The sequence below is a fragment of the Megachile rotundata genome, chromosome 12, assembly GCF_050947335.1.
Source record: "Megachile rotundata isolate GNS110a chromosome 12, iyMegRotu1, whole genome shotgun sequence".
NCBI classification, from domain to species: domain Eukaryota; kingdom Metazoa; phylum Arthropoda; class Insecta; order Hymenoptera; family Megachilidae; genus Megachile; species Megachile rotundata.
In genome coordinates, this window is record NC_134994.1 from 9,525,222 (window position 1) to 9,538,531 (window position 13,310).

The 13,310-nt window shown below is 36.8% G+C and overlaps 3 protein-coding genes across 9 annotated transcripts in view; 2 read left to right on the plus strand and 1 right to left on the minus strand.

Moving 5' to 3' along the window:
- The window catches only part of Hipk (Homeodomain interacting protein kinase), a 38,448-nt gene extending 35,581 nt beyond the window's left edge, over window positions 1-2,867 (plus strand). Inside the window, exon 21 of the transcript XR_013040063.1 lies at window positions 1,461-2,867. The gene's annotated coding sequence lies outside the window, so the exon portion shown is untranslated. The remainder of the gene's footprint in view (window positions 1-1,460) is intronic.
- Window positions 1,409-2,793, minus strand: LOC100882693 (protein YIPF1). Its single transcript, XM_003702251.3, has 4 exons — window positions 2,592-2,793; window positions 2,074-2,459; window positions 1,825-2,005; window positions 1,409-1,754 (listed from the first exon to the last, which is right to left on the minus strand). The coding sequence occupies exons 1-4, from the start codon at window positions 2,791-2,793 to the stop codon at window positions 1,576-1,578; spliced, it is 948 nt and encodes a 315-aa protein (XP_003702299.2). The 3' UTR covers window positions 1,409-1,575.
- Window positions 2,868-3,077: 210 nt separating the features above from the next.
- The window catches only part of ATP8A (ATPase phospholipid transporting 8A1), a 30,070-nt gene continuing 19,837 nt past the window's right edge, over window positions 3,078-13,310 (plus strand). For all 7 annotated transcript variants that reach the window (XM_012282903.2, XM_076537840.1, XM_076537837.1 and 4 more), the window contains exon 1: window positions 3,078-3,973. The gene's annotated coding sequence lies outside the window, so the exon portion shown is untranslated. The remainder of the gene's footprint in view (window positions 3,974-13,310) is intronic.

Here is a 13,310-nt window from a genome sequence, read left to right on the forward strand (position 1 = left end):
GCCTATTCATAATCTTTGACTGTAATATCTTGTAAACACGTTGGACCAAGTCGTTGTGAGCTCTCTTTAGCTGATAAATTAGAAATCGTTCCGACGAAACGATTCCGTGATCGTCGAAACGCTTTGCACACGTAAGCGGTGCGGGGGCTCACGCTCGAACAGAGAACATATTTCTGGTAGCTTGTATCCTCATAAATATCAATGTCCAAACGATGTAATAAAATACGAATCGTTTTACAATACTAAGAATCAACGTCATTTTCAGAACGTAATTTCCATGCCTGTTTCGTCGCAATCCATTGATTATGTATCTCTCGAGCATAAAAATCCATTTTATCGTCGCAAGAAGTATAAATTCCTAATGAAAAAAATTCTAAAGAGAATTCCAATTGCGCCTGCGCCATAAAGCGCCAAGGATGTCCTTTATTATCTTTTATACTTTGTTCGAATAAATTTTCTGACAATCTCAAACGTCATACAATGCATGGAACATTCTCGAGTATTATTATTTTTATGCTCGAGGACAAAAATTATTCATAAATGTTTTTCTTTATAGCAAAGAAGCTTTGGACAATACAGGCTACAAGAGACACTTGATTCTTCGAGACAAAAAGAAAGAGTCAAGCTCTGCTCGAACTTCTTTTTTTCTATTTTGTACACACAAAACACGCTCACATCGACAGGGCTTGTAACATGGAAGACTTTTCGTAGACCTCGAAACGTATGCTAAATTTTACTCTATCGCGCTACACCTTTTGCAAATCGCTCGACGGACTGTCCGATTATGAGACGACTTTTTAACTGGCAATCAGGTCTGCACACGAGATCTGTAAGTTTGTAACGAATGGAGTTTCTTCGCGAGGCTTGAAAATGAATATCGGAGTGAAACGATCGTAAATCAATTGGCTAACCTTATTTGATAACACGCGTCGTCGTCGCATTCTTTTCGTAATAAAAATTACTACTGTCTTGGTATACATACATGTACCGATAGAGCGATGATAATAATTAACGTAACGACGATACTGTTACAAAGTGAATGTTGCCTTTTGTCGTATTGGTTAATTGTAAACGGAAGAATAGAAGAAAATATTATTGAATCACGTACGATTGTATTAACGACAACTAATAACAATTACTATCTATTGTATTACGATTACTAATAACAATTACTGTGTACAACATGAAGGTTCGTATGATTGTAAATGATATGTGTTGCGTTGATATGTAAACGCGTCCCTTATTATTAAAAATGGGGGCTGTGAAAATAAATCAACCAGACACTTTGTTGGCCTTCTATATTGCCCTGACACAGGAATTATTATTATTATTATATATATACATATATATATATAATTCATTAATTGATACGGGCCGACTGAAATGTTTTTTAATAAACACTAGTGCCTCAAGTTTCCACAAATTTCAGTTATTATTTATTTTTCTTTTTTCGTTCACAGGTATGGTATAAATGCTACTTCTATTTGCACGAAGACGGAATTAATCAGCGGACATGTGCGATTCGTACTACTCGATTCTCTTAAATACCATGTACCATATAAAGTGTCATATAAATCAGATACCACGTACAGTAGTTCCAGTCTCAACAGTCTTGGCTTTCATAGTCACTGTCACCAAGTTCTCTGGTTTAACAGTATCTTTATTTGTCGGCACATGAAACAGATATAGCATAAACCCTGCTATTAAGAGGTGCATTCCAAGAATTATGGCGATATATATTAATCTGTACCTCCCTGAAAATTAATTTACTATATTAGTGTTTTCTTAATGCTATAAAAATTTTAACTTGTCAATAGATAGTACCTTTTATTATAGGTAACAAAGATCTTAATAATACTCCACCAGATAATACAGTTGCTATCACAACTAAACTCCACTGAAGCCAGTCAATTTGTATTATCCATAGAAAAGCTATTGGAATATAGATGGCTAAAGAATACCCATAAAGACATAATAGCTCCAACAGGCTAGGTGTGGAATGTGACTAAAATATACAGTTTTGTTTTAGAGAAAGTATAATACCTTTTAGAGGGATAATGTAATATACCAAACCTCGCTCAATTCTTCTTCTGTATCCCTTGAACTATTGGTCCATTTCAGTGCACCCCATAATGTGAATGGAAGCAACCATGCATATAAAAATATGCAAGTTGCAACCCTGGGTACAGTGTGAAACTCAGACCTCCAGAGATATTTATTTGAAGTAGTTGTTTGCAAGTAAGTAGCTACATTTCCGCTTACAGCTATAGAAAGCACCAGCGTGACACAGATCCAAAATGGACCATACAAATCTGGATTTGGTCTGATATGCGATATCAATAAGTAATCGCTTCTACAAGGAAACATAGACCTTTTAATTCTTTCCCCTACATCCTTTGTATTGACATTGAAAAATCTTTGATAATATTCTATGGTCCAAAAGTTGGGTGCTGATGTAGCTAAAAGAGAACAAAATATGGTTCTGAAAAGGTGTATGAATATTTAATACTTTCTATACCTAAAACATAGTGAGAAGAAAAATAATTCTAATGTGTATTTAGAACTATAGTAAATATTATGAGATAATAAACCTTCAGTTTTATCGGGCATTCCTTCAAAGTCCTCGATAATGCCGATTCCAGTAGCGTCATTTGGTAGGTTACTAAAACCTTGATGTGTGGAAGCATTAATATTTAATTGTGCTTGCCCAATATTTCCTCCATGATTTATCGAAGGAAAATCTTGGAACGAAATAAACTGAGGATCGTTGACGTTTGTTTGATTTCCATCCATATTTATTTTCACTTTTTACTGCCCGTTTGACAAGTACAACATATCCACGTCTCAAAATATCATCATAGACAAAATATGAAATAGACAGTCACCGTATAAGAATTCGCATCCAACGATCTGAACCGATGACTAGAGAAACAGAGAATACTCGAGATTTTAGGCAATCGATATGGTAGTTCTAGAATCCCTCCTTATCTACAGTTGTAATTTCAGTGTGTACTTTTCCGATTTATTCGACAATAGTATGTTTCAAATAGGAACACTAAATCAAGTTAGAATGTTTTACAAATACTAGCAAATTGGAAACATCAATAAATACAGACATTCTATTTAAAGTTTATTTGCATTCTTTTTCTCTTTCTATCGTTAGATGGCTACAATATCTTTCAAAAATACGCATTTATTTGAGAAAATTTTATTTATCGATTTTTATGAATTGCATCGTAATGTATCCCAACGCTCTCGTGCTATAGCAGATAGTGGGAACCACTTGACCGCTATTTTCCCTAGGGAAGTTAGATTTGTCTCGTGTGTACAAGTTAGTTACAAAATTATGTCCAGTTTTTACAGATAGCGCTTATATTGATACGTGGCGGCATCTTGCAACCTTAGTAGAATTCAATCTGAGCGCAACGCGCCATGACACTTGCAGAGGGACGCTGTTTCGCGCCCATGGCTCGAGGGGTTAATAATAAATAACCGATTCCGTCACATGTACGCTACTTCTACGTGCTTTACATCTAGTCTTTAGAATCCTAGGCAGCGCCTATGACAGACGACGTAGATCTCGATAGTGTCGCATACGCGGCTTGCGTTTCTTCAAAGCATAGCTTACGAGCCACCGATTCGTGCAGGTCTCTAAAGCGTTTCAAAAAGAAAGAAAGAGTGAAAGATTGAAAGCGAGCTCAAGGATCCTTGAGCCGTTACTGATGATCGGTTCAAATGTGCTCAGATGCTATATATTCCCATCGAGCTGAGTGCTGAACTGTTCATCCTTTTGTCAATCACTACCCGGGTGCGGAACGGGTGTGTACCACAGTGGTTACGTTTCGTGTATACGTGCATGCCGTGGAATTTTTTCACGGTTTACTTGGATTTATCTTCTGACGCTGTGAAATGCTGACAAGATGGCAACATGCGTACGGCAGTATAGTTGATACGGACACACGGTTTAGTACCTGTAAGTAGAATCCTTTCATATAATTCCTTGCATATCTGCAAAATATTGGAGGTTATATACACGATCACATTTGACATTCACGTTGAACAAAAGATGGATACAACATAAATATACGCCATAGAAATTGAGTCCTTACATCCATATGTAACAAATATTGTTTTAAGGATCGGTGGATTAAGATTTGCGATTGCTTATTAACTACTTCATTCAGATTTTACGGATTAGTTTAATTCATGTTAAACAATTTTTATGCTAATTGCTGTCATCGTTTAGCTTGGATTTTCTTTCGCAATACCAAGTAGGACGGATATGGGCATAAATGGCATACCATATGCAGTAGTGTATATTAGTTTGTACGATTTAAAAATGCATTCGGTCTGGAAAAATGATTGACATAGTATTAATATCTTGAAATAGTAGAAAAGTTTGCACCGGCTATTAATTTTTAACGCTCCACAAACTCGATATCGAACGTCTTACTGTTTTACATTTCATTGAATTGATGCTGTGTAGTATTCAATGTCAATGAAACCAGACGAAGGTGTATAGCTGAAAGGTCTCTAGAGTCTATGGGAATCAGGAATACTTTATCAGTGCTTTGGTATTTTGGAACTTAGGAAATAATGTATCAGATTTAAGTGAATCGCAGAAAAGCAATGTTCAAAAATCTGGGTCCGTGAAAGTCTGAAAAGCATCAATAGTCTGATACGAATCTATTTTTCCCGTCGTTCTCGATACTTCGCATTCACGGTGTCTACGTTCATCATCTTTAATTAAGTTCAACGATTACACAAGGACAAAGTTACACGCACGCGAGAATTATTTTGTTTATACGTCACATTAACTATGATCGTCAATGATACCACCTACGTTCTTCTCACCTATATTTATGGAACTTTCGCGCGAATAGGCTGAACGTTGCACTTGGCTACTTGTTGCATAATGCATCGATCACGGAAACCTGACTTAATATCTGCAATGTCTTTGCGTAGACGTTTCTTTCTTACGCGCAATGATTACATTGTAACGCGTATGCGTCGTTAGAACACCCGGTATACACATTCTAATGTACGAAAAGTCGATATTCGTTTCATTTCTTTCATTCAACAATATGGACTCGTGGCCTTGTTATAATTTCACCAGAGATGATCGATAATATACCTAGCGTGTTAATACTAAATACTAGAGTCGATTCGCTCTATCATCCATCCAACTATTGCCCTTACGAATCACGAAAACATAATTAATCTTCACGCGACATGCGAACCGTTCGTTTTGGTACCTCTTAGAGATTGATTACTACAAGTACACCTTTCGTATCTACTCAGGTATTCGTCAGTTGTTTCGTGAATTTCGACTGGTTCCAATGGGAACTTCGGACGATTCATACATAGATTCAATATTTATTAACATTGCTGATATATTGATATACATTGATCACAAGGTTCCTGAAATATTGATACGTGTATAGGATGCCATTCAATTTGTAATACAACGCTACTATGTTTAGCGAACCAACGCATAGTAATAGTGCGTGGAAATACAATGCGGCAAAGTACGTGTCGAAATACAACGCGTGGTGATGCAGTGCGTAAAAAGAACAAGATTTGGCGATACAATACGTAGGAATTTAATACGTAGTGTTAATGTGTGAAGATATAATACGTAGGAGAATAGGGCGCGGCAATATAACGCGCGGCGGCATAACGCACAGGAATAAAATCTGCCGAGATGGAACATATTAAAGTACAATACGTAAAGATATAATACGTTGAAGAATAGCATGTGGTAATATAGCGCGCGGCGATATAACGCATGGCGATATAATGTGAGGGAATAAAATCTATCGAAGTAGAACGTATTACAATACAACGTATAAAAATACAATATGTAGAAGAATAGTATGTGGCGATATAGCGCGTGGCGATATAACGCGCGGCGATATAACGCGCGGCGATATAACGCGTGGCGATATAATGCGAGGAAATAAAATCTGTCGAAATAGAACGTATTACAATACAACGTATAAAAATACAATATGTAGAAGAATAGTATGTGGCGATATAGCGCGTGGTAATATAGCGCGCGGCGATATAACGCGTGGCGATATAATGTGAGGGAATAAAATCTATCGAAGTAGAACGTATTACAATATAACGTATAAAAATATAATATGTAGAAGAATAGTATGTGGCGATATAGCGCGTGGCGATATAACGCGCGGCGATATAACGCGCGGCGATATAACGCGTGGCGATATAATGCGAGGAAATAAAATCTGTCGAAATAGAACGTATTACAATACAACGTATAAAAATACAATATGTAGAAGAATAGTATGTGGCGATATAGCGCGTGGTAATATAGCGCGCGGCGATATAACGCGTGGCGATATAATGTGAGGGAATAAAATCTATCGAAGTAGAACGTATTACAATATAACGTATAAAAATATAATATGTAGAAGAATAGTATGTGGCGATATAGCGCGTGGCGATATAACGCGCGGCGATATAACGCGCGGCGATATAACGCGTGGCGATATAATGCGAGGAAATAAAATCTGTCGAAATAGAACGTATTACAATACAACGTATAAAAATGTAATATGTAGAAGAATAGTATGTGGCGATATAGCGCGTGGCATTATAACGCGAGGAAATAAAATCTGTCGAAATAGAACGTATTAACAATGCGTAAAAATATAAAACGTAGAAGAATAGCGTGCGGCAATATAACGCGTGACCATATAGCAGGCAGAAAGAAAATCCATCGAAATACAACGCGAAATAATTCGATTGAAATATAACGATAAAACGTGTAAGAAAAGAATGCGTGGCGGTAAATCGTACATGTAAACACAGAAGAAAGATTTTTCGCTCACGTGAGCGGCATGTGTTGCTGAACGTTGGCCAGCTTTTCTTTTCGTTTGTCCTAATTTTAAGGAGGGTTAGTGGGTTAAACCACCCGGCTTTGCCCGGGCTTTTCATATCTAGCACGTCACCGTTCGCAGAAGCATCGAAATCAATCGCGAAAGTTCTGTATCTTTTGTCGGAACATTTATGCAAAATTTATTTAAGATTCGTCAAAGGATTTATTGATTTTAAACGCGCGGTGATCGCGCACAATGCGTATCTAGGTTCGCGCGAATAACAGGAACAGGTTTCGTTGCGCCACGTATCCACGAATTCGTGTCAGTGTTGTAAAAATCACCTTGGCAGAAATTCCAGTCTCGACCGTAAAGTTGTTTTGTCAGTGGAATACTGCGCTATGAATTCTGCCAAATGATAATATCACGAACTATTTGGATCATCTAAATAGCCCGTCCTTTTTTCATTTTGGAGCGTCAATTTAACATGATAAAAGCGTCCTACTTCCTCTTTGAACTTCGAAATGAACTTTTTAATACGTTTGTATGAAGTTACATTCTGCAGTATGTTACGGAAAAGCATCGTCCGAATATTTGCGATATGATTTTTATAAAAAAAGAGTAACGAGAGACTGCATGTTACGCAGCATTTTCAAACGACTCGAGAAAAATTCTCGCAAGAATACTTTTTGCCAAGGTTAAAATCGCTCTTACGTCGCACCAACAGGTTGTTCGATATTCGCGAAAGAACGAGCACCCGTTTCGATCACGTGCTCACAACAGATGTTTTCAAAGGCAACCTGTTTCATTGCAATTTGTAGATACATGATCGCGTTGACAACTATAAGATCCTCGCACAGTGCCAATTACAAAAACGTGATTTGGAAGATTGCCTGCATGCGTGATTAAAGCGTAATTCATCGGCATCGTTCCTAAATCTGACGCTCGTTATCCATGATCCATGCTTATGTCTCTTACATTTACTATTCTCGCAAGAGCTATGTCTTTCAAATTATATGTCGATAATAATGTCCGAATTTTAAGATACATTTTTACTTTACGAGCAGTTTCTACAGATAGCTATGAGCATACTATAATTGAGAAATCAAATTATAGAGATGTAATAATAAGATAGAGTGTTGCTATAGTAAAATTGTCGATTAGATTCTCCGCTGCTGATTGCAGGGTGAAATATTAAAAACCGCGAAGATTTAGCTTTGGCACGCTATGCCACTGATTCGTGCGTCCTAAGAAATTTATGTACCAAGTATTCCATTGAGGATTTCATTTACACAGGTTTATCGTCAACATACCGTTTGTAAAAAGATTTGATACCGAAATATTTTTAGGAGCTCTTAAAAATGTGAGTTCAATACTGCACTTAACTTAATAAAACATTGCTTTCTCATCAAATGATATTCAGTGTATAAAATGCCTTATAGTTCTCAGAGTTCAGCCTCCTAGCTCATAATTTAAATACAAATTCTATCTTTAAATTTCATGTGAAAAATCACTGTTTCATATTAGGTTAGCCATCATATTTTAAGGATTACCAAAGATTTCTGAATGAAATTACTTACAAAAGAAATCAATGTTAAAGTTATAGTTCACATTGATTTGTACTTTATAGTACACCTAAACCGCAATTATCACAATTCCCTCGGAACGCAATATGTGAACGCTAATGTGGTGGAAACAGGCAAAAAAGTCGCGTGATCCGTGTAATTGGTATATGGGCGCAACCGTGAGTCTCGAATCTGAAATGAAAGCAGATAAGTCGAAAGAACCGTAACAAACAGGAGCGGCCCTTTATCCATTATTTTTATGGGCGCGTGCACGGAAAAGTGTAGGTGACCATGTACATATTTATGGTGCACTGTAGTGGGTTTCGTGTTTGCGATCGGTAGTCGTGTTGATCCGTCGATACGATACGCGAAATGCCGCACCTTCCATAAAATCTGCTTTCATTTTCAGAGAGCGAATCGGAAAAAATCATGGATTCTATAATTAAAAATATTGGAAAATTGATTTGTATTTCTTTTTTTAATTTTTTTACTAATACTTTACCAGTGGACATTTTTATTGATATTTTACTTTTGGAGTGAAAAATGTGGGTTTCTGTAGGATGGTTATGTAGAGGGACACCTTTGTGTTTAACAATTTTGAGACTTTGAGAGAGGCTTGATGATGTTTTGTACTTTCAAGATCCACAAATACTACAATTTCAATGTACCAAAATTTAAGAATTGTAATGTTGTAAAATGTTAAAGTAACAAGACTTCAATGTCTCAGAATCCTGTAGTACTAAAATTCTGAAATTCTGAAACTCTAAAGTCTCAAAACCTTATAACTACAAAGCTCCTTAATTCCAAACTCTCAACATCCTAAATCTCTAAAGTTTTAATCTCTCCAAATGCCACAGCTCCACAATTCCAAACTCTCAAAGTCCCAAATACTCAAAACTCTAATCTCCCCAAATGCCAAAGCTCTACAATGCCAAACTCTCAAAGTCGCAAATCCTTAAAATTCTAATCTCCTCAAATGCCAAAGCTCCATCATTCCAAACTCTCAAAGTCCCAAATCCTCAAAGTTCTAATCTCCCCAAATGCCAAAGCTCCACAACTCCAAACTCTCAAAGTCCCAAATCCTTAAAATTCTAATCTCCCCAAATGTCAAAGCTCCACAACTCCAAACTCTCAAAGTCCCAAATCCTCAAAGTTCTAATCTCCTCAAATGCCACAGCTCCACAATGCCAAACTCTCAAAGTCCCAAACCCTCAAAGCTCTAATCTCCCCAAATGTCAAAGCTCCACAACTCCAAACTCTCACAATCCCAAATCCTCAAAATTCTAATCTCCTCAAATGCCAAAGTTCCACCATTCCAAACTCCTAAAATTCCAAAGCCAGAAAACCTAAAAACCCCCAAATCCTCAAACTCGAAAGTCCCAAACCTAAATACCCCAAATTATAAAAATCCTAAAACCCCAGAATCAACCCTAAAACCACCACTCCTTCTTTCCCCTAATCACCTGGTTCTCCCTAGATTCCGCTACCATTCCCTAAATAATCCTCAGGTTCTCCTCAAATGTATCGTACTCCTCTCAAAGCAAAATAGGCCTCCATTTAGCTTTCCCCAAAGGTATCCTACTCGTTGCGTGTACATATGTGAACGCGTTTCTCCCAGGAAGGGTGGAAGCATGTATGCAGTTATTCGCGAGAAAATCGATGTATGCGAAAGCACTCTGGAGAATTGACATTTGTACCGATAGAGAGTGTAACGTCCTTTACGAGTCCTAGCAACCCAGATCGCTAAAGGGCGATCCTTGGTAATATCGACTTTTTAAAGAAACTGTATTTCTACTCCGTGACACGAGCCTCTATGCTCTTATATTTTAGAATCGATAAAATTCAATTATTCGACGAACCCCTTGATCAATTCGTTCTTATAACGTTCGACGATCGATTTATTTTCATTATAAATACTTTCCTGCATTTCGTTCTCTGTTATTATCTTTCGGTGGATTAGTTAAAGTTGCAACGGGACGAAGGAAAGACGAAAACAATACTGCATTTCTATCTTACTATGGTGGCATGCAATTTACTGTACTAATATTGAACTTTGCTCTTTCTCTCTGTATTTTCGGTTCTGTATGTTCATCTTTATATGTATATTCATGTTTAAGTTTGTTCTCTTGTGGGTTTGAAACGTATTGTACTGTCGTCTCAATCGTTCAACTTCTGGCAGCTTAACAAATTGTCGATTAACAGATATTTCTTCCTAAGAACATCTGACCTTCTCCATTTATTGAATGTTTTCTTTAAAACCCTCTCTCTAACAATATACATTCGATAAAGAAATTTTGAGGTATCAAAATAAAGTCATACATGACATCTTATATAATCAGCGGAAAAGATAACATTCCTAGTAAAAACAATTTCATGTAACCTTCTCTTGTGTGTATGTTCACTTTGTATACCCACGTCTGCGTTCATAAACTATGGATCGTATATGCAAAATCAACACTTGCAAGGTCCAATTTGATAAAATAGATGTTGCATGGTTTATCCGGTCAGAACGTAAACATAAAATAATTATGCTACACGGACGCAAATAAATGAATAAAGTCAGTGAACTTTCAAGGGTTAGAAAGGGCTGGAGTTTCGAAGTGATTGCAAGCTCGAGTACTCTTGGAGTAACGAGTTCGTACTATTCGTCGTTAATTACTGTTTTAGTGCTTAATTATTGACGAAGTTATGGAGTTGGACGTGGAGTTGGGCTGGGTATTGAAATAGAGGTTCCACTTATTTTTAGAAATTCTTAGATTTCACTCACGGAGTTTCTATATTTTTAGATTTATAAATTTTCAGGTTTTTAGATTTGCAAATTCCTAAATTCTTAAATTTGTGTATTTTGATATTCTTATATCCAGTGTTTAAATTGACAAGTACCTAAATTTCCAGCTTCCTAAATTTTCAGGTTTTTAAATTTGCAAGTTCCTAAATTCTTAAATTTGTATATTTTGATATTCTTATATCCAGTGTTTAAATTGGCAAGTACCTAAATTCCCAGCTTCCTAAATTTTCAAACTTCTAAATGTCCCAGTTCCTAAATTCTCAACTTCCTTTTCTGACCGTTCAAACTTCTAAATGTCCAAGTTCCTAAATTCTTAACTTCCTTTTCTGACCGTTCAAATTCCTAAAAGTCCAAATTCTTAAATCCACAATCACCTACATTTCCAAACACGTAAACGTCCCAATTCCTAAATTCCCAACTTCCAAATTTCCCAATAAAATGCCTGCCACATTCCCAAATCCAGAAATCCTGCAAAACTATTGCTTTTGCTAATTCCAGTATCAACGAACCTAGTCCAAAAAGAGTCCAGTTACGTCAATGCAATAATTAGCGACTCATTAAGTGTCACGCAGAGAGTGATTCGCCTAATTCTCCGGAGTCAATGATGGCCAAGTTCGTGGGAGCAAGTAGAACGCGCAAATGATCGTAGGTGGTGTTTTATATCAAGGTAGAGAGAGGAGGAACCGACGCGTCTGTCAGGTAATAGTATACGTCGTCTCGTCGACATGGAAACCCGCGTCCAGGAACGGAGACAAAGAAGTAGTACACGTGTACGCCTGGCCGAAGGAGCACCGGGAAAAATTAAAATTACGATGGACTACACACTCTGAACCTCGTCGTATCTTTTCTAAACGTTCCGCAAACGAATCACGATTTAATTACCGTTATATCCGTCGAGCAACAGTGTCTCCGAAGTGCAGTTACGAAATCCGTCACTCGTCGACGGTTAATTTGCTCGAAACACTTTTTCCTCGGTTTTCTTCGACGCGATAATAGTCGCTCGAAGGTGCAAAGAGGACTGGTACGCGATTTGCATTTTACCGAGCCACGAGTCGACAAGGTTTCCAGCGGAGAAGAGCTACCATTGATTCAGTGAAACAGAAACTATAGTGGGTGTCGCGTGGAGCTTATCGGCGTAAAATTTTATAATACATGCTCTCGACTGATTTGTATCTGACAGCTTTATGGGGATCGACCAGTGCTTTTCTTCGAGATTAAATATTTGAAAAATCTTCCGCTTCGAAGTTCGAGGTGCTTCAAACTGGAGTTTAGGTATTCGAAACTTTGGAGTTTGAAATTTTTGGTGCTTCGAGTTTCGGAAGTTTGCAATTGGTTCACTTTGAAATTTTGAAGCAACTTTGGCATGCTGGAAGTTACATATTCTGTACTTTCAGGACTTTGACTTCTGACTTTGAATTCTCAGAATTCCAACGTTGGTTCATGAAATTTTAGAGAATTTGTACTAGAATAACAGAGTTATTAGTATTCAGTGAATACGAAAAGAAAAGGTTCAAAGTTGTTCGTGCAGTGCTTAACAAGATTAAGTCTTCAATTTCAATCATGGTGCACCGTTATTATCTCGTTCATTACTATTAATAGAGTCTAAACGATGTTAATGTAATAACTCGAAAAAGTTGCCTTACGTTGCAGCTAACGATGCTTGTTCATAAATCGAGAGGTTGCAATTTGCGTGCGTTTCAGAAAAATCAATGAAAGTGTGTTTACTATCGATCTCGCTGAATGGAATCCTACCTCATTGCTTCGATTCTTACTTGTGCTAGAATTTCAAGTTAAACTGCATATTTCAAGTTAAATTTCTATTTAAATAATTACAAAATTTGTAATTTACTTATTACTTGTATTTTTTGTTGATCTGACAGTGAAGTCCAAAGTGAAATTAAATAATGATTCTTCGATTATTGCTTGTTGTATTTCATAGAAATTTAAATGATTATAAAATTTGTGATTTACGGATTACTTGTATTTTCTGTTGATCTGACATTGAAGTCCAAAGTGAAATTAAATAATGATTCTTCGATTATTGCTTGTTGTATTTCATAGAAATTTAAATGATTATAAAATTTGTGATTTACGGATTACTTGTATTTTCTGTTG

Coding starts and splice junctions, on each gene's coding strand:
- LOC100882693 (XM_003702251.3), bottom strand. CDS start 2,793: ATGGATGGAAATCAAACAAACGTCAACGATCCTCAGTTTATTTCGTTC. Junction 2,460..2,591: donor AATGCCCGATAAAACTGAAG/GTTTATTATCTC, acceptor GTTCTCTTTTAG/CTACATCAGCACCCAACTTT. Junction 2,006..2,073: donor CAGAAGAAGAATTGAGCGAG/GTTTGGTATATT, acceptor TGTATATTTTAG/TCACATTCCACACCTAGCCT.